At 40.0% G+C, this 22,565-nt stretch overlaps 1 protein-coding gene across 2 annotated transcripts in view; it reads left to right on the top strand.

Moving 5' to 3' along the window:
* Window positions 1-1,164: 1,164 nt before the first annotated feature.
* The window catches only part of LOC134220036 (regulator of hypoxia-inducible factor 1-like), a 42,247-nt gene continuing 20,846 nt past the window's right edge, over window positions 1,165-22,565 (top strand). For both annotated transcript variants that reach the window (XM_062698979.1, XM_062698978.1), the window contains exons 1-2: window positions 1,165-1,387; window positions 1,461-1,606. In XM_062698979.1, coding sequence (XP_062554963.1) covers window positions 1,279-1,387; window positions 1,461-1,606 — 255 coding nt within the window. In that variant the 5' untranslated portion in view covers window positions 1,165-1,278. The remainder of the gene's footprint in view (window positions 1,388-1,460; window positions 1,607-22,565) is intronic.

The raw sequence follows: 22,565 nt of genomic DNA, 5'->3' as shown, positions 1-22,565 counted from the left end.
TTTAAGGCTTGCAATAAATAACTGTGAAAATGTTGATAGAGCATCAAACTGCGATCCGGTTTCAACCGTTCTTATTGATTTATTCAGTGGCAGCGAAAAAAAAAATTGATTGGAATAATATGCCCTAGCTAATTAAATGCAAGTAACAAAAGTAAAGAATCACCGTATACAACAGTTATCATACAAACTAGTTGATTCTCAATTAATATTCTATTTCAAGACAAAATTTTCAAAACGACTTATCTGCTTTGGTAAACAAAGATTTAAAAGACGATTTGACGAATCTGATAGCTCTCCCACGCAATCCTTCACCTATCTATTGATGGTGTTGGTTTGCGTGGGAGAGTTATCAGATTCGTCAAATTGTCGTTTAAATCTTTGTTTACAAAAGCAGATAAGTCGTTTTGAAAATTTTGTCTTGATTTTTCCTACTTATGTTACAAGTGAACGAGATCAGTTTGAAGCAATCACATATCATTGTCCTTTGGACAGCTTTTGGTGACGTTGATATAGAAATGTTGATAAAATGAGTAACTATTATTAAATACTAGTTTATTTGTGGACGCAGTAGCGCCCGTGGCAAATGTTTTTTTTTTTTTTTCAATATGAACGATTGCATTAAAAAAATCAAAATTTTCAACGTCTGTTGTCTGTGATTTTTTTTGGTTGTCTAAGGTTGTCACTGGTTTTGTTTTCTGCATCTGATTGTAAAAAAGAATTGAAGTGTCAGATATTTTATTTTCTGTGATAATTTCCCCGCGTGCTGCGTCTGGTTGGCTAGTCACCGGACAGACAAACAGGGCTATTATATATATGATTAATCAATATTAAAATATAAAAACATAAGCATTCCATGTACAGCTTTTCAAAGAACTGTTATTGTCCAAGATGGCTTTAAAGACAAACAATGATGAACTTGAAAATTAATACAATCATGAATTCAAAATAAAACTTAGATTTGAAATATTTTGTTTTCGTCGCAATGTGTTCGAAAAACTGTGATCAAGGCGATTTATTACTCACTTATTTTGGATCAGCGTCCATTGATGCCATCCATACGCGCTTCTAATGGTACATATTTGCAATTCCAACGCCTCGGAAACAGAACGAATAAACACTTCACAGCCTCTCCACCGCAGCTCGGTTGAGTAATTGTTGTTGAACCTTTGCGCGATTATGCGCGGGACAGTCGGTGTCCGGCTCTGTAGCAAGCAACATGTTCGAATCGTGCGTGCCGTAGTGGAGTAGGACTTGGATTAATCATCGCAGCCGTACGCAATGGTTTCGCACTGCATCATACTGATAGCGCTGCTGGTCGCCGTAGGTGTTGCGACCTTTGCCAGCAAATCGGCGCCCCAAGATGTGGTGGACCCAACAGTGGAACAGTGTAAGAGAAGCTACACCAAACTTGACATTCGGCTTCGATGGTCAATGCTAATGAGAAGTCGTTGAATTTTTAGTTAAAGAGCCGTGGAAAATGCTGCCCAAGTTGTACGATTACGATGATTTCGACGATTGCCGAAGAGGAAACCCGGATTTCCAGTACAGTGTCGTGAAGGTTCACATTGTGCAGAATTCCAGCTCGGTTCTGTGGCGACAAATCAAAGTGAGTGTTTTCAATTAGCGAAATGTTAGAAACTGTTGATGGTGCTGTGCATTATTTACTATTTGCTCTGTGCTGTTGCTGTGCATGAATGTAATGATTGAGTGGATGTACCGCGGAGACCGGTGTGCTTATTTTAATATTCTATATCTTATTTATTCGTGCATCTGCGATCATTATGGAGTTTAGAGTTTCTTTTTTTTTTACGATCTATTTATTTATTTATTTATTTATTTATTTAATTGGTCAACAGGTAAAATCTTAACCCCAATGACAACAGCTTATGATGCTAACTTTTTTTTTAAATCCACGGTACGCTACCTGTATTGGCTCTGTAAGACATATTGTTTTTAAATGTTAAATTGACAATCTTACACACTCTTAGATATCATGAACTGACAATCCAACATTTACTTTTATCCAATATTCAACAATAATAAAAAAAATATTCGCCTTGTTTTTTAGCCAGACGTTTTCTGCCGTAATCTGGAAAAGTGACGTAACAGACATTTTACAACATTCATGTTTTCCATTTTTCTGTTAAAGAGCTAGATGAGTACCCAAACAACCAGAATGCATGCATAAATGAATTGTTTTTTTGTTATGCGATGCCTATGCACACAATTTTCATCGCATACCAGTCGCGAAAACACTTTTTACTTACAAAAGTGGAGGCGATATATGTGTATTTTCTACGCGACGTTGCACGGCAGTATATGCGATGTGTACGATTTTTATGCGAGTTCGTTCGTTATACATTGCGATGTAGTTTGTGATAACAAACTCTGTTTGACAGATAATCCGATTTCATTTGAGTTTGTTTGCAGGAATATACGATGACATCAAATGAAACTGGAATTAAGTCGTAAAATAGCCTACTATGCGGGAAAATTCATAAATAAACTGATGAGCTTCGCACCTCAATGCGATTTTGATGAAATTTGGATCGATAAACGAGTTTTTTCGTCCATTCTTATGCGATGTGTGGTTGTCTGGGTAGTACTCGTTAACATCATTTTTGGGAAATGGCGTATACGTCACTTTTTCAGATTACGGCAGTTTTGAAACCAATTTTTTTTAATATTGTAAAAAATTGAGTTTAAAAATGGTCGGGGTTCAGCCAAACCGCATCAAGCGGCTGACTTGTGATATTTTGTTCGTAAAAGGACAACGGAAATAGTTTCATATCAATTTAAAACATACATACATTTGCAGTAGGATATCCTCTGTTATGGGGTTGAGGGATATCCGATACGATTTACGATCAATTAAATCTGCTAAACGAAAGTTTGAGCAGAAAAATCGGTATTTTTTCGTTGGCGCTTGGTGCGTTTTGGCTGAACCCCGACCAAATATTGTTGGACAATTGATCCGCTTTTCAAAACTTATCCAGGAACTATCCCTAAACCAAGTAGACTCTAAGGGCAGCAGCTTTGTGCGAATTTCACTTGTTTGATTTTTTTAGTATTTTGTATGCAAGACTTTAACGAAATAATCTCTTGAATTTCTCCTTAAAAATCGAATGAATTCCATTAAAGTAACTTGGAATTTATTGCAGATTCTACTAAAGCTATCTTTTGATTTTTGGCCGGAACTTCTTTGGAAACTTCAAGTAATTCTTAAAAATTTTCACGGGAGATTATGTCATACACTTCAATGGACAATTATTTGGAATTTCCAAAGGAAGCATTTTGGAATATCTAAGAAAAAGTCTTTGGACTTTCCAAAAGACATTCTTTTAGTTAGTAATGGGAATTCTCCGAAAATTCCACGAGAAACCCTCCATAATTTCCACTTGAAATTTTCCGAAAAGTTCTTTGGCATGTCGATGGCATTTTTTTTAAATTCCTCAGTCAATTGATCAAAATTTGCAGCAGAAATTAAAAAAAAAATCTTGCAAAACCATTTTTAAATTTCACGGGAAACATGTTGGAACGTCCGCATAACTTTGAAATTACTTCAATTAATAAATCTAAATTTTCACGGAAAATTTCTTGGAGTTTTAACGGAAAAACGTTTAGAATTTGTAGGAAATTCTTGAGATTTCAACGGATGATTATTCAACGGTATATTACAAGGATTTTTCAATAAAAGGATCGGAATTTTCACGGAGAGTTCTTTGGAGTATTAACATGAAATTTCAAAAGTCATCAATCGAGAAATTTTATAAAATTTCCACGAAAAACTTATTATAGACTTGACATTCTCGGAATTTCAACTCAATTTTTTTTCGAAATTCTTAAAAAAATTCGGTTTTTTACAAATTTGGAGAATTATAGGTCAGCAGCGTGACAGATGTTAAACAATGGCGCGCCAATCCAAAAGTGTCGGCGATGGAGGAATCGAATTCAACAGAAATTAAATGAACTGGCTTCGAGATTTGGTTTCAGGAGCTGTGGATGGAGGTTCAATTTGATATTATGTAAAATTGGTAAACGTCTACGTAGACTTCGAGGGGAGGGGGAGATTTCGGAACAGCTTAAGAAAGTCTACTAGGGGGGAAGTGGTTTGAAAATGTGAAATTTCAGTCTACGTCGTTTGTGGGCAGCCCCCTAATCTGGTGAAAGAAAACATTTTACACGTCTTCCGCTTATATTGAAATTCTCTTAGTTTTCACGAGCCTTGCACGTGTATATGGCCTACACGTGCAAGGCTCGTGAAAACTAAGACGGCTTTCATAACAGTCATTCATCTACGTTCCGACACACGGTTACCACTTTGCGCGGTCTCGACAAAAAAGCAAGTCCGTGGCCGAACCCTTGACGGACTAGTGCGGGAAGTGCTTTGGAAGCGTCCAACAGTGAAATTCCGGTGACCGGTGATAATTAGTGAAAAAGCGGAGGAAAAAAGTGTTCTCGTTTGTGCTCCACGTGCTGTGCAACACAAAATAAACCGTTTTTGACCGGCTGCTCAGCCGGTTTCATTGACGTTTTTTGGTGGTGCGGTGCACGATGCGTCCGAAGAGAAACCTTTCTGGGAAAAAATGGCAAAAAAGAAAATTCGTAAATTAACTGGAAGTGGAAAGTGGACGATCGATATCTGGAGGGTATTACAGTGCGTTTCGTAAGTGTGCATTCACAGTGCAGCACATATTTAATGGTTTCCTTTTTGTTGTGTTGAATATTACTGTCACTTAATTGTTTATTCAGTTCGAAATAAGTTAAATTTTAATTAGTAGTCTGTGCGACCCAGTCGAAGGCGAATCATTAAATAAATCTGTTCAGCTATTTTCGTCTCTAGGTTAAACATTAGAATATCATCATACAGTCTGTACAGCTTGTCTGAAAGCGGTGTAAATAAATAAATAAATAAATAAATAATTTTGTGAACACCTTCGTAAAACTTGTGTCGAAGGGACAAAACAGGTAGTTTTTTCTTTTCCTACCTTTTTTATTCAATTTGGGGTAGGCATTTGCGCTGATTCTGACCTTCTGTAAAACCACACATCCGGAGGATATTTTGGTCGGCTGTCTAATTCATGTTCCTACTCGTCCATACTTCCCGAATCCCATGATGTGCTATGGCTGTTTCAACTATGGTCATACACGTGCTCGGGAGCTCGGAGGATCCCACGGAGAAGATGAAGGGGATGAATCGCCAATGTGTCGTAACTGCAATGGGAGCCACCGACGCACTATGGGAAAAGGGGTGGCCATTAATCGAAAAATTTACTATCTCCAATTTGTCAAATTTATATATCATACGAAAGTATATACCCTAGATAAGAGAATCGGAAAATATTGAAGCGCTATGTTTATTCTGTCAAAAGAAATGAGCTGGCGAAGTGAAAAAATCTGATAAAAATAAAAAATCGTTCCTTACATAAAATGTATGTTATAAAGTCAAATTTTCTCCAAATATAAAGTTTAATATACCATTTCAAAGCTTAAAACCTTAGCTTTTTGATAGTCTCGTTTGTTTTGCACGCGAAGATTAATATTAAAAAGTTGTAGAAGAAAAACTTACTCATAATACTTTGCGATAAAATTGTCCTGCAAACCTAATGTCCCCAAATGTCCCCTCATCTGTACATGGGGGATTGAAATATAACCCTAGTACTACCTTTTAGTGAGTGATTTGCTTGCGCATATTAGCGCTTTTACGAGAACGCTGCAATCAAAGTTTTCTTAAAATTGTGGTTTTTATTCTCTACACCTCGTAATGATAAGAAAATGAACAACATTATTACTAGAAATACAGTTATTTGCTATTTTATTCATGCTGTATTGAAAACATAACAAAAAAAAATGCCCAAAAAAAATTGAAAAAAAAAAATTTTTTCGTGGTTGACATTTTTTGAAGGGTTAACGATAGCCCTTAAAGGGTTAAAAAAGGTCTTAAATATTTCTTTACATAACATATGTTGCATAGAAACAGTTTTCATTGAAAACATATTTTTGGCCGCCCATTTGTATGAGAATTCTCCATAGTGCGACGGGTCCACGACGTTAGGCATAAGGACGTTAGGCATAAGCTCGTTAGGCATAATGGACGTTAGGCTTAACGGACGATAGGCATAATGTACGTTAGGCATAATGGGCGTTTGGCATAATTCTGCCTTCTTTATGTCATGGGCTGTTCTTTGGGTCATTTTATGCCTAACGTCCATTATGCCTTACGTACATTATGCCTAAAGTTCGTTATGCCTATCGTCCATTATGCCTTACGTACTTATGCCTGTCGTCCTTATGCCTAACGTACTTATGCCTAACGGGGTATACCCGCCACCGACCAACCAGTCGTCACTGCCCGGTGTACAAACATTAGGTCAAAGTCATCCAAATAAGTGCTACTGAGTTGCAAACCAGAGGTATCTATGCTCAATGCTCATGCAGTATCACAAGAATCGAAGGTAGAGCGATAGAGAAAAAGTTGAACAGAGTAATAGCAGCCTTGAAAACAAAAAGCGATGAACTAATCAAAATGCGTGAGGAAGGTAGGCAAAAGGACGAGAAAATCCAGCAAATGCAGAACCGCATTACACAGCTGAAATTGCACATCACCAGCCAACAGCGTAACGTCAACAACCAGCAAAGTGGTGATCAACAGGAAATCGCCAGTCAACAAGATGTCATCAGCCAACCAAAACCTCGCTAACCAGTCGCAATGCAGCCAAGAAAAACCGCACCATAATCGAGAACAAAAAGCAGCTCATACGCTAATAGGTCCAACAACCCGATCTAGAAACAACTTCCCTGTAGTTCAGGAAACGAAGCGCGGACGCCATCTGAAGCACAACAACGGAAAACCTGTCACATCACTAGAAACTAGCCCACCTGCCAAGAGATCAGCAACAACGTCACGCCCTCACTCTTCAAGACCGTTTGGACAATAAAGACAACCCACGCACGAACACGGACAACGAGAGTAATCGCTTCGGAACAGGGGAATGTGCAGTATCCCTTCCGACGCAAGTGCATCAGGTCGAAGAAGCTATCCGGGACGTCTTACCCCAACCCGTTGATAGTGAATTTACTTCAGTAGCCGATAGAAACAACAATTGAATAATACACCGCAAACACGAGATAGACAACAGGGGGAAGGGATCGCCCTTCTATGCCACTCCGCTCAAACAGGTGGAATCAGACACACGCCAACAGAAAATCATTCAGCACCAATATCTTACATCACAGCTGCTTTGCATTTCAGTGGAACCTGCGTGGACTCAAGGCCAACATTAGTGAGCAGAAACTCCTAATCCGAAACAGGAATCCTTACCTCGAACCTTCGGTCATTGCTCTCCAAGAGCGATTTTCGAATTTACTCCTTCAATCAAACAACGCTCATTATTGGCAACACTATCTCGCGAGGGGTTCCCAGTCGTGTAGCACGCTTGACCATTTAATCGCTGAAACTTCGTTGGACAAACAGTTGGTTATCATAAATGACGGCTCCCCAACTCGAATAGACCCGGCAACGGGTAGAACTAGGGCAATCGACGTCACGCTCTGCTCACCGATTCACCTGGTGAACTCTGACGGACACGCATAACAGTGATCACTTCCCAATCGTGGTATCTATCCCGGGATGGTCACACTCGCAAATGACGCGACGTAAATGGCTCTACGACCAAGTTAACTGGTCGTTGTACGAACGTATCACCGCCGAAACCATCCAACCAGATGTCGAATGGGTTATCGACAGCTTCCCCGAGCTGATAATAGCAGCAGCGGCTAAATCCATACCAAGAACTAGCAGCCGTATTGGAACAAAATCAGTACCATGGCGATGCCCTGAAGCAAAGGCAGCAATTAGGTGGCGAAGGTGGCGACGCCTACATAAAAACGCTCCTGACCAACCCGAAGCGCTGGCGATATTCCAGGAAGCTAGGTCAGCAGCACGAAAGGCGATTATCCAAGCAAAGTAGCAGTCATGGGAGAATTTTGTGTCGAGAATATCACCGAGTAGTACGACGACGGAGCTATGGAGAACAGTGAATACCTTACGTGGCAGTAGGCAACGGCGAACCGTAGTACTCAAGCAAGTGAACGGATTCACGGATAACCCCGAAAAAGCAGTGGAAGAACTAGCTTCGTTCTCCAGCGAGAGATCAGCGACCTCTAGCTACCCTTTATCATTCCAGAAGACAAAGGCAGAAGCAGATCGAACGTCGATCGACATCACACTGAATGAACTATTGTGGGCCCTCGACAAAGACGAAGTGTCTCTACAGGTCCCAATTTGATTGAGTATCCCCTTGTTACCGTATAAGGTAACAATAAGTCAACGAACAAACACGAAATGTGGTACCATATATAAATAATAAACAAAAATTGTAAGACTTCGCACGTAGTATTTTTAAGACCAAGAATACCCACATAAATCTTCAATTTATGTGAGTATTCTGGCTTGAGAGTGTATGTACCACTAACGCCTCCCACACCCCTGCTTGATGGCACAAATCTACCAAGGCGAATTTCTCGCGACAATACCAAATCTGGGGCGAAGGAAGAGAAGGCAAAACCGAGGAGGAACGAGCAGGATCCGAAATCGTGGCAGTCGAGCAGGTACCGACCTAGGAGTCAGATCGGAAAAGAAGACTTCCAAAAATCGTTTCGACAACCAACCCGCGTGTGCCAAAGAGAAGAAGGTATCGAGAATCAGCGCTCAACGGTGGACACTTCGCTAATCGGAAACGGGAGTTTACGGGTGCAAAACTAAAAACTGCAGACATTTTGTCGGCCATTCCCAATCCCCGGAATTCAGCGCGTCCAACCCTTGTCCTTCTGGAACTCAACCAGCCGTCATTCCACGTGGTGGTCTCAGTGCCCTAAATTGAGTAACCATAACCTCTCCTGCGGCCTATGCCGGACTGGGCGGGCGACAGAAATACAACATTCTGTACCCTGGTCAATCCTTCACCAGACCGTTTAAGAACCCAGGAAGTCTTGTACGTCATCCGACTACCCACGACAGAGGCTATTCGTCGTCCGCGGCCGATAACCGGCCATTTCTGTTTTCCACGCAGCTGGAAATCTCTCTCGGCTGAAACAAGCCAGCGCCCGAACGTTACCGGGATCTACTTCGCAACAATAAATTCAACTGCGGCTGCTTGTCGCAATCGGCCAGCCTACGGCTGGGTCCGGTCGTTACCAGACACACCACCGTTATCTTTCCACGGAAGAGCGGAGAAGAGCGTTCGCAAGTGGACTAAATCGCCAACGAGGTCAACAAACGGGAGCAGGAATCTTTGGTCCTGGAATTAATCGTTCAGTGGCAATGGGACATTATACAACGGTGTTCCAGGCGGAGATCTTTGCTATATTGGAATGTGCGAATATTTGCATAGCTAGGAAGTACCGACATGCAAACATTTGTATCTTTTGTGATAGTCAAGCAGCGCTTAAAGCGCTGTTAACCTTTAAATGTAACTCCAAGCTTGTTTTCGAGTGCATTCTGTCACTAAGAACATTATGTCAAAAGAATGCAGTACATTTGTACTGGGTTCCAGGGCATTGTGGTATTGAAGGTAACGAAAAGGCAGACGAACTGGCAAAAAAAGGTTCCAATTTACAGTTTATTGGCCCAGAGCTTTTCTGTGGAGTATCGTATTGTACGATAAAAAATGAACTCAAAAGATGGGAAGAACAAAGGGTGATGATAAACTGGATGGCCGTCACAACATGTGTTCAATCAAAAAGATTTATTGTGCCTAACGCCATAATTACAAGAAGGCTACTCGAACTAAACAAACGTGCTCTAAGTATTTTCACGGGCCTAGTAACTGGGCACTGTCCGAGTAGATATCATTTTAAAAATATAGGCCTGGTCCAAAGTGATATATGTCGTTTCTGTAACATGGAACGTGAAACATCGGTGCATCTGCTTTGCAAATGCGTTGCATTATATAAACGAAGGTCTAAATTCTTAAATGGTGCATACATGCAACCGGAAGAGGTTTGGACCACAAATCCCAAAAGGGTGGTTGGTTTTATCGAAGCCATCTCACCTGACTGGGAGAAGACGTGTCATAATGCCTAGTTGATTATCATCAATTGATTTTCCAGCCTTTTTGACGCGTAATATTAAATAGGGGTTCACCACAAAAGTTCAATTAGTGGACGCAGTGGTTTCTCGCCTCAACAAAAAAAACGAGGTCAACAATTACCTCCATCAGTACCGCCGTCTTCCGGCCGTGGTACCAGCGTCCCTCGGCATTCTCATCTTGCATCGGTTGGAGCCCTCCGGCGGCAAACAATTCCCATAGTCCAGTTGTCATCCGTTATCGACTCAATGCCATACCTGGTCGTCATCTGGCGGAGAATTCCAGCACCGCCTTCCGGACACGTCAAACCGAACCCGAGAAAATTTTCCTCTTTCCGGTTGAATATTCAAACTACCGCAGCTGTCACTTCATACTTTTTCTCTGCTGCTTGGCATGGCACTCTACGATGACAACGCCAAATACCAGTTTTTTGTTTCAGTGTTTTGAAGATTTGCAGGCTTGCGGTAGAACTTTGACAGCTGCGGAAGAACTTTGCGGAATCCGCAAAATGGAAAATTTTTAAAAGATCCGCAATATATTTCTTCACTTTTTTACCTCAATTTCCCGCATGTTCGTTGACTCGTCCTTGTTACGTCCACTTCGTTTGAGATAAGGTTCGTGTGTTCTCCTAAGCAGGTGTCTAGCCGACCCTGAGAACCCCAAAAGCAAAGAGAGCTAGTTAGGAGGACGTAAGGACGTCCCCTCCACAGACGTGAGGACGTCAAAGGAGGTAGTTACACCCTCCTTAAACTGCTTTCTTCTTCTTTCTTTATTGGGAGCAGGGAAAAGCCCGTTCGAGTAGTGCACCAAAAAGCACTTTCTCGAATGGGCGTAAAACCTCCTCATCTTTTGTATCAACAGAATTTACATATACTCCAAATTAGCATTAGCATTAGCATTAGCATTTAGCAGTTCGCACAAATTCGTAGGTGGTACAAGCCAAGACTATTATATTTATGTGAGAGTAGTATCACTTTCATCCGTTACCACAGATATTGATTTGGGACTAATCACTATCTCTTAGATGGAAGCAATGCACTCTCCAATAATCGAGATCTGTCCTGGCCACGTCCTTGCGAATGCTGAGGAAGGGGAAGGATGGTTTGTTGGACACCTACTTAAGAAAGATGCAGAGAACTCTACGACCTCTCATATGTGCCACGGGATGTTTTGGGATTGTGTGGAAGGTTATAACAGTAGGAATCGTTTTGGTAGAACGTGGAACACAGAAAGAACTAAGATAGAAGTACAAAGTAGGAAAGGGACGAGCCTGGAATTGAACCCACGACCTCCTGCTTATAAGGCAGAAGCGATAGCCGCTAGACCACCGAGCTCGTCTGAGAATTTACATATACTCCAAATGATACAATATTGACTTATATCTAGAATTACTATCTACTTACAGATAACACAGGTACAATTCGGTAAAACGATTACTGTTACAATACAATGCTGCATAAAATCTGGCACAACGGCGAGTTTTCTGATAGCTGGCGAAACGCCATCGTTGTTCCCATCCCAAAACCGCACTACCACGAGTCCGGAGCCGATTAATTCTGACCAATATCGCTCACTAGCTGTATGGCGAAGCTGCTGGTGCGGATAATCAACCGTCGACTGATAACTGAGCTGGAATCGATGGGACTGCTTGATAAGCGCCAACACGCTTTCCGCTCAGGCCATGGCACCGATACCTACTGACGGCATGGCATATTGCATACTTTCAAGTCATGGCGGATTTGTGGTCGGATGATGAACGTTCCAAGTGTCTGTGGGAGGACATCTATCTCGAGAACACCAACTGGAACACAGAGTGCCGCGGGGATCAGCTATTTCTCGTTGCGATGCAGCCCATCTACCGAACGGAGTTGTCATTCTTCTCGTTGTACGTAGACAAAAAACCGAAGGACTGCAACGTAAACTGCAGGCTGGCGTCAACGCGGTCGCTAAATGGGCCAAAAGCGTCGGATTTGCGGTGTCAGCAACAAAGTCTTAAATATTCTACTGTAGCCCAGATGCGCGTCGTGAACCGTCACATAATATCATCATCGACCAGAAACCCATACCTAGGACGAACAGTCTGAGGGTCCTTGGCGTAACCTTGGATCGAACACTCACATTCAAGCCGGACTGTTAGATGATGAAGAAAACATGCGAGGTGATGCGAGTCTCGACTACGAATCCTACTGATAATCGGTGCCGCGTGGTATCCGAACGACTTTGTTGCAGGTCGGCTCCGCCTTAGTGACCTCGAAACTTACCTACGGGATAGGTCTGGTTAACTTAGGAGGTCCAGGAACAGTACAAACACTTCCTCCCACGTACAACAAAATGGTACGGTTCGCCTCCGGAGCCTTCGTGACTTCGTTGTTAATAAATCCAAACAATATGAGTGTTTCTGGAAAAGGCTTTAGACACCATGTACCACCTACAGTCCTACACAGTTAGTTTTTAATTCTGCAGTACGAGAGAAATCCGCACAGCCGTGCGCAAGCATAGTAAATAACTGATATTCCGGCAAAAATGATGTTTGTTAGCTGATTTTCGGCAAATTATTTGCTGATTTTCAGCAATTTTGACAGAAATCTGGGCAAAAAACATGTTTGCTGGGGCACGGCTATGCGAATCTTAGTACAGTATCCCCCCGCTTATCCGGACCTCGCTAATCCGACGACGCGTTAGTCCGGATCTCACTAATTCGGAATTTTCCGGATTAAAAAGTATCAACACCCATTTGAACACATTATGCTGTCAGTTTTCAAATTTATGCTGTGATTTTGTTTTGGTTCATTTGTATGGATTTGACAGTCGGATTAACGAGAGAAACCACGATAGTCCGGCCATACATTTGTCGGATCAGCGGGGGTATACTGTAAAAGTTGACCATTTTGCTGAGACCCCGGTAAAAAAAATTAAGCGTGTATGTACCAATGCACTATGGTCCAGGATACAGTTTTACGCGGAAAGATGCATTTTACGCCGAAACTATATTTTTTAGAAAAAAAAAATAGTGCTACAAAATTGTTAGAAATAGTAAGGCTATCATTATGGTGCTACCAAAAAATAGAGTGGCAAATCATATAAAAAAACCCAGATTAATCCACCTAGCAGTGATGATGCCTTTCTCGTGCATTATAAAATATATTGAAAAAATCACTTTAAAAAGGTCAAAAAAGCTCTTTGGGTGAATAGATCACATTTTTTCGATCATTTTTAATATTTTTGCCTTGCCACCATTCAAAAACAATTGTTTTTTGATTTTTTTTCCAAGGGGGACCTGTGGGAAAAAACAATGATTTTTCAATAATTCCGAAATACAATGATCGGGCCCATTTTCAATAGCAAACAATTCCCTGTCGAATGCAACTTGTTGCGAGTAAAACGGATAATTCTAAGTTCTAAAACGTGTGTCTACAAAATTTGTACACATACACATACATACACAAAAAAAACAGACGTCACCTCCACCTGAGTAGATCGGTATATAACACTATGGGTCTCCGGGCCTTCTATCAAAAGTTTTTTTGGAGCAATCATATAGCCTTTCGGTACAACTTTGTTGTACGAGAAAGAAAAAAATGCATATGTTACAAACAAGGATGTTAACGATCATTCAGTAATTTGCGTTCGATCATTTAGTAGATTGTCAATAACACATTCCAGAAGCTGACTTTCAAAATATGTTGTATGGTGGACTTCTAGTGCGAAGGTTTTTCTACAACTCTGCCAAATGGTTTGTTGTTTGAATTCCACTAGTAACGGAGTGATAGCTACAGTTTCAGTAACTTAGACTAAATGATAACAACATTCCAATTATTTAGTTTGAGTTATTGCAACTAGCGCTCTAACTCCGTTATTAGTTGAATTCTAATAACGAACCATTAGGCAAAGTTGTAGAAAAACCTTCGCACTAGAAGTCCACCACAACATATTTTGAAATTCAGCTTCTGGAATGTGTTATTGACAAACTACTAAATGATCGAACGCAATTACTGAATGATCGTTAACATCCTTGGTTACAAATATGCGATCGTGGGTAAATAGTACAATAATTAGCGCAGCGGCACGTTTTAAAAAATACATTATAAAATACAATATGGATTAACTGTCCAGACAGCGCGTTTACAATTGTTTTAGGGCCGATTCCCACGTAGTGTTTTTTCACCAATGTAATATTAAAGTTCAATAAAACTAGTTGTATGTCATACATTGATTTTGCATGCCTTTGTGTAATAATTGTACAAGTACATTTGTGAAAATTAACAACACAATTCACATAAATATCAATGGAAAAAAGCCGCATAATATGGAAATAATGAGGTGTATGAAAACGAACGTTATGTTCAAATCACCCAAATGCCCAAACTACACCATCATTCCACCCAAACCACCCAACCCAATAAGCAGTTAGCCTCAATGACACGCCTCTTCTTTCCTTCCAAAGCAGGAAAAAAATGGCAGCAATTTTTATTTCCAACGATGAAATTTTTACAACTGTGTTGATGCGAGCGGATAAAGTCATCGGCTTCGGTCTCTATAGCGCGTGTGTTAGTTTTCGTGTTCCACATTTGAAGCTTTGGAAAGCTTTGCTTGAGAGGCTAGCATCATCAATAAAGCACGAAAGAAGCAACACAAACTTTAATGCTGTCAGTATACACGGTGCGAAATTTATTCATTGAATGTGGAAATGCTACACACTTAATTTGTTTTACTCAATATTGTGCGGTTACTTGCTGAGTTTTTTACTTTATTAAACTGTTTTTTAATCTACAGATTATATTCAACACCATACTTGCTAAATGGACACGGTCGGTTAAAGTGGCTGGTCTTTAGTGCGTGAGTTTCTCTAGATTGCACTCTGCGAACCGTTTGTGAAAGGTACCGCCGGGCTTTCTGCATTCCGTGTACTTGTTTGTTATGGTTGTATAGCATTGTGGGGGATCGTTTGTCGCGGCCGTACCTTTCGACAGTCATTCGCCGCGTGAAGTTTTGTGCAAGTACCCATTTGGGAACATTACAAACGCCGCGCAGTGTATCATATCCAGAAAATCTGACAATAAAGTGTTCGTGAAAGTAGTCGTTAGATTATTCGCTGTTAGTTTGAGCGAGACAGAGTATATAACAAAAAATCAACCAGCAACTTGCGGTTTTTGGTTCGAAATGAACGTTTGTCAGCAATGGAATAATCCATCTAGATTTTCTACTAGATGGCTTTTTGCTTCACTATAAATCTCGCTTAACTTTTCAAAGGGCCTAAGTAACATTTTTAATGAATTAATTTGAGTACTGCAATCAACAGAACAACATGAAAACTATTGATTGCAGTATTCAAAATAATTCATGAAAAAATGTTACTTAGGTGCTGAAAAGTTAAGCGAGAATTCATGAAAAATGTTACTCAGGTCCTTTTGAAAAGTTATGCGAGAAATGTAATAGAAATGCATGAAGCCAAATAGAATTTTTGGGAACTTGCAAGTGTTCTTATTGTTAAGTTGACTTTTTGTCAATTTATTGGTCAATACCTAAAAGGTGCTGTAAAAAGAAAAGTGCATACTTAGGTTTTCCAAATCTGATGCAGATTATCTTTTGAAAAGGGTCAAACTTGTTTTACTGATTTTTTCAAATGGATATAATCGATAAACGACGCTTCCTACAAAAAAGTGTTGTATGGGTGACTGTCGCAAAATCATTCAAACTTTCTAATAAAACTTTTTGAAAAACTCTAAATAGAACCCTACACTAAAAAATCAATTTAAAAAATAAAAGTCAATTTGCAAAAAACGCTCTTTTGATTTGGAAGAAATTTTGTCTCAAGATAGGTGATTATATTCCCTACCAACCGTCCATACATCGCAAGCCGGGCACTTTTAAGGGAAAAAAGTTTTTCTAACAAAAACTTTTTCTTGACGGAATTGATTTTTTCAGTGTCTTTAAGGGGTGGATTTAACATATGTATACATATATACTCATATTAAGTATTCCTGTACAGTCAGGCAGAGTACAATGTTTTGGTCGTAACTGGTTGCAACTAAAGAAGCTAATAATGGAATATTATATTTTTTTGAAGATATAAACCCCTTCTTAATATTACTCTTAATTTAAAAACAAACTATATTTAGTGACTAAATTAGACAATCATAATTATCATAAAAATAGATTTGCTTGGGGTTCTATAACGATGGCTTTCATTGGTTTAGTTTCAGATGAAAATACACTGAAAATAATTCCGACAAGAAAAAGTTTTTGTTAGAAAAACTTTTTTTCCTTAAGAGTGCCCAGCTTGCGATGTATGGACGGTTGGTAGGGAACATAATCACCTATCTTGAGACAAAATTTCATTTAAATAAAAAAAGAGCATTTTTTCGCAAATCGACTTTAAAATTTTTAAACTGATTTTTTCAGTGTAGGGCTCAATTTGGATTGTTTCCGATATTTCCACTAGAAATTTTGACTGATTTTGCGATGGTCACCCATACAACACTTTTTGTGGGATGCGTCGTTTTTCTATTATATCCATTTGAAAATGTTAGCTAAAAAAAATTCAGCGCTTCGCCAAGGGTAGTCTAGATTAAATTTGGAAAAACATTTTTGTTTTCATTTCGGATCATCTGGTGATTTTTCATTTCTGATTTTTTCATTTCTTACTTCTTACTTTTCACTCCTCACTTCGCACTTCTCACGTCTCACTTTTCACTTCTCACTGCTCACATCGGCCCATAGGGGAAAGAAATGGCAGAAATGACGCTTAACTTTTAAAAAGAACATATGTCACCTTTTTTTCGTGAATTAATTTGTGTACCGCAATCAAAAGCTATCATATTGGTCTGTTGATCGCAATATTAAAATTCATTCATGAAAATATGTTTCTTAGGTCATTTTGAAAAAATAAACTAGAATTTTCAGTGTATACATGAAATCTTAAAATAGGTACTTTTTAACTCATTAATGGGTTTCTATGTTTCTTTGTGAAGTTTTTTTTTTTCTTCCGTGTAAGCTGTGTATTCTGTGCTGTCAGTGTGCCGGTTTCGAATAAATTGTGTCTTGGGAGAACATAACCTAGAAAATCGATAGCTTATTTGTTACGAAATAATGATGTCTCATAACTCTTTGAATATTTACTATTTTTTGAGCCGTGCCATCATTATGAAATTCAATAGCGAACAAGAAGAAAACATTCCCCATCGAATGCAACTTGTTGTAGCAAAATCGATTCAGGTTTAGTACTAGAAAAATTGTCTAATGTTTCAATGTGCACACACATACGCACACACACACACACGGACAGACAGACATTTGCTCAGTTTGTCGAGCTGAATCGAATGGTATATAATACTATGGGTCTACAAGCGCTCTATAAAAAGTACGTTTTGGGAGTGAAATGAAAGCCTTTCAGGTACAGCTTTGTTGTACGAGAAAGGCAAAAATTGAAAATATTTTTTTTATTTCTCGGAATACTGACGTTTTATGTTCTACAAAGTTGTAGCGCAGCTTATTCCAATAAATTTTGCTACAAAGCTTTTTCTGTAGCTCTTAAGTTGGCTGATTTAGAGCAATTTTATCTAATTGGATTAGGATGTACCTAAAAAAAACAGTATTTTTGATCTACTTTTTTTGTTTTAGATTTCTCGAAAACAAAACGTCTTCGGGTGACTTTTAGAGCTCAAAAAAAGGCAACTTTTGGTGGGTCAATATCCTCAATATATTTTTCTGAAAAGTTATAATCGTTTTTCTGTCAGAATTAAATTTTTATTTTTTTTGCGCTCGTATTTTTGATCGTGTGACTTTAACTTGCAACCAAAATCTTTGCAACATGTTTAAAAAAATCCTAAATAATTCAAAGAAAAATCACAAGGTAACTGATATGCTTTAAACATTTTGGATGAGAGCGAAATTGAGAAAATGTAAATCGTGTAAAAACAGAAACCTGTGTATTACAAAATAAACGTCAGCCGTCATTTTCTCGCAAAAAATGCTTTTGGCGTGACGCCGAGAACGACGTCGTAATCCACAAAAGTTGTCGTCGACGATTTTAGGACAAGCGCATAACTTTAGTCTTAGCCAATACCTTCATCGTTTTTACAGGCATGTTTTTCGCATTTACGGGTTTTATATCCCTCGCATAATTGCAACAATATTTACCGCGCAATTATTTATCGTGGGACTCTAAACTAGGCGTTTCAAGGAGTTTGAATGTGAAGTGATCTGGAGACCTCTTGAACTGCAACAAAAAATAGCTATGAGAGCGAGGCCTACCATAAAAGAGACAGAGGCTCTTGAAACGGCTGCTTCAAATTGTGTACACTGTACACGTTTTCGTTTCCCGGAACTCGTACAGTGGGATTCACAGTGCACAACATGGCTGGTAAACTATTTAATTATGGATAACCTAGGGGGAAATTTGAAATGAGAATTCATTTAACGCCATGCTTCTATCCAAAATTTTATAAACAGCAGGAATTTTGATAGTTGACGAATCAGCAATCCAATACAAAATCCGGAACAACAACATGTGGAAGGTAGATGGGTTCATGTCCCGGTCTGATCAGAAAAATATCCGAGTCTGAAAGTTTGAGTTGCCCTTGTCATAAGACGAGCTCAGTACTATTCCATTTAATTCCATCACGTTGTATTTCGACCCTAACTGTATGGTCGTCTTAAGTGTCTCGTACTTGACTTGTTTCTCAATCTGAGTTTTCTTAAGCTTTTATAAATATCTATCAAGAAAACTAGTGTTATTATGGGAACGTAATATGCCCAGTACATGAAAGATTTAGTTCGAAAAATGTATCGCAGGTAACCCCTTTATTTCGATAGGAAATGGATCGTGTGTGCTTCGTCCATGTTCGTCTATCTTATATCTGAAATTTTGATTAGGATTTATAAAAAGCTACAGGGGTTAGACAAAAAGGTTGAGATAGGTAAAATGATGACGAAATTCAGATCAGCATAACTTTGCGTATAATGATACGATTTTGATAAAACCAGAACCATAAAACCAGGAGTAACTCAGTAATCAGATTTTGGACCATTGGACGCAGTAACTCTTTGCGGACACTCTTCTAGTATACTATTCCCCTGCAAAACCTGAAATTGGTCCTTGGCCACCGGAGATGTTCCGGGTTTTCCAAGGGTATGTTCAAGATGCATTTTTTCACTGCTTGTCATTTTATGTGACGTTTATTTTCATCCATATTGGCATCCATATGGCCATATCTCTGCGTATATCTAACGGATTTCCGATCTGCAGCCAGCATTGGTCAGCATATTAGTTCTAGTTTCTGGGGAAAGCATAAAATCTGTTGGCAGTAAACGTCATATAAAATGACAAGCAGAAGAAAAAATGCATTTTGAACATACCCACGGAAAACCCGGAACATCTCCGGTGGCCAAGGGCCAATCAAAGGTTTTGCATGAGGACAGTATACTAGAAGAGCTACTGTGTCCAATGGTCCCAGTTTCATCAAAATCTGATTACTGAGTTATGCTGATTTGAACCTAGACAAATTTTTGCCTATCTCAACCTTTATTTCTAACCCCTGTATATACAGATCTTTTGACGTAATCTATGCAGAACAAGTAATAGTTTGTGTACATAACAAACTACAGGCACATACTTGTACACACTTATAGCAACGAAGGAGCGACACACCTTCGTTTGTTTTTCGCGAAGTCAATGGCTTGGATCTCTATGGCACTTATTGAATCCAAGTGCTACACCATAAAAGATTTTAGAAATAATCAAGAAGCGAGAATGGTAAACGATTCTACGATCATGGCAACAAAAATCACTTTTAGAATTATCTTCCCAACAATTATTAGGTTGGGTAGAGGATTATTTAAAATGGCAATCCATCTTTTGTTATCGTTCTTCTTGACAAGCTCATTGCTTATGATAGTTAGTTTATAGCTGACTTTCGACACGGCTCACGGTCCTTTTTCTTGTTTCTTTTATTGACGAGACTTGCAGCCCTAGGCTGGCTCATCTCGATTTTTTGCACAGTTATTAAATTAGAGTTTTCGATGTCAACAATGAATCTCAATGATCTATATTTCAATATTTATCCCGATAACGATCCCCCGCTATATATCAGTTCATTTTGGGTATAGCATCAGCCTGGTCCTGGAACGCTCATGCAGGTTCGCTCGTGCTGTGTATCGTGAGTGATGTTTTTGTTAGTGTTGTACAAAGTACAACAGGGCGCGTGCTCGAGTGTTAAAGGGTTCCAAAAACTAGTTGGTTCCAACCAGGCATTGCAATATCATCTGAGCACAAGATATCATCTTTGCTTGTGTAAAGATATTATCCCTAATCAAAGAGCACTCTGGAAAGATATTATCATTTGAGCATTTGATGATGATCCTGATAGCCAGCTCGGTTCGGGGTTTGTTCGCGTTGCGAGGGCGTTGCTACAACAAGAGCAGTGAAAACACTTTTCTCTATGGTGAACATTGCACTTTGTTTACTGAGCAGATAGATAACTAAGATCGATATCCCTGCATATCATCAGTATCTTTGCTCAGAAGATCGAATGATGGGATAAATTGCAATGCCTGGTTCCAACCGATGACTTTCGTAAATCACACAGTAATAATTTTAGAGTCTTCATCCTGGACGGTTATTCGGATCCAGCTCTGACTCACATCGGGTTTTTAGGCATCTTTAGGTTTTAGCGATGTCCGATTTAGCGCTTGCTTACAGGTTGCGCTCCGCTCTTACATAATGTGAGGCGAGGTGAGGTGGAGGTGAGTTCCACTTACGTTCTAGAATTCATGTTGGTAACGGTTCCTGTTGGTATATAATTCGAGATTCGCTTATGAGGCCGAAGAATTGCCCTTGCAAGTTCGTAATAGCTTTTTTTCTTCTTCTTTGACATTACATCCCCCTGGTTTGGCCGAAAATGTCGTATGGCCAAAATATGTGTTTGTCCGAATAAGTAATTTGCACGGTCAGCAGGTACGAGACTTTCGGCCCTTGGCCCTTTCTGAGATCTTGCAAAGGAACTGTGACTTGTATGGCCACAGATATTTATTTTTTTGTAAGCAATAATATTTTAGCAATATTTCGAATTGAAAAAATCTATACATGATATATTATTTCTTTTACCCGGAAATTGATAATGAAGCACTTGGAAAAAAAACTTGGAAAAATCAGGGAATTTTGTTTTTTTTCCTTTTCAGATGTGCCACTGCGACCAGTTATTAGATCTAATTTTGTTTTTACTTGTAAACACCCTGATTTACTTATCATAAGACGAGTTTTTTCGGGCAGCAGGGACTATGTCCAAGGGCTTGACGATCCCTCCCAGGCCATCTGCAAGTTGTGGGGCTTACCTAGGATGTGGTGGGGTTTGACATTGGGTCCTGTTAAAATGCCTATAAAAAGCTGCATGTATCCGCAAGTAGGCCCCGCCAAAGCGACCATGTGCCGCTCAAAGCGCACAAGCCCATGTCCTGGTGTCAGGTGGAACACAAAACAGACCTGACACGACGGCCCTCCGACGACACAGGAGGTTTACACAGGCCCAATAAGCCACCTGGAAAACCAATAATTACGAACAATATAAGAGATAATGCGACTCGATATAATCGGCAAGGACCTAGGCGACGAATAAAGGATCACGATTGGAAGCTTGGAACATGGAACTGCAAGTCGCTAGGTTCGCAGGTTGCGATAAGATGATCTACGATGAATTACATCCTCGCAACTTCGACGTCGTGGCGCTGCATGGATTTGCAGAATAGGACAGAAAGTGTGGAAAAGCGGGCATCGAGCGGCTAACTTCTACCAAAGCTGTGGCACCACCAACGAACTGGGAACCGGCTTCATAGTGCTGGGTAAGATGCGCCAACGTGTGATTGGGTGGCAGCTAATCAACGCAAGGATGTGCAAGCTGAGGATAAAAGGCCGTTTCTTAAACTATAGCATCATCAACGTGCACTGTCCACACGAAGGGAGACCCGACGACGAGAAAGAAGCGTTCTACGCACAGCTGGAGCAGGCATACGATGGATGCCCACAGCGAGACGTCAAAATCGTCATCGGTGACATGAACGCACAGGTAGGAAGGGAGGAAATGTATAGACCGGTCATCGGACCGGATAGTCTGCACACCGTATCGAATAACAACGGCCAACGATGCATAAACTTCGCAGCCTCCCGCGGAATGGTAGTCCGAAGCACCTTCTTTCCCTGCAAAAATATCCACAAGACCACATGGAGATCACCTAACCAAGAAACGGAAAACCAAATCGACCACGTTCTAATCGACGGTAAATTCTTCTCCGACATCACGAACGTACGCACTTACCGCAGTACGAATATTGAATCCAACCACTACCTCGTTGCAGTATGTCTGCGCTCAAAACTCTCGACGGTGATCAACACGCGTCGGAGTCGTCCGCCGCGGCTCAACATTGGGCGGCTACAAGACGGTAGACTAGCCCAAGACTACGCGCAGCAGCTGGAAGTGGCACTCC

This window comes from Armigeres subalbatus, chromosome 3 (genome assembly GCF_024139115.2).
Source record: "Armigeres subalbatus isolate Guangzhou_Male chromosome 3, GZ_Asu_2, whole genome shotgun sequence".
NCBI lineage: Eukaryota > Metazoa > Arthropoda > Insecta > Diptera > Culicidae > Armigeres > Armigeres subalbatus.
This window is presented reverse-complemented; position numbering and strand designations above follow the sequence as displayed.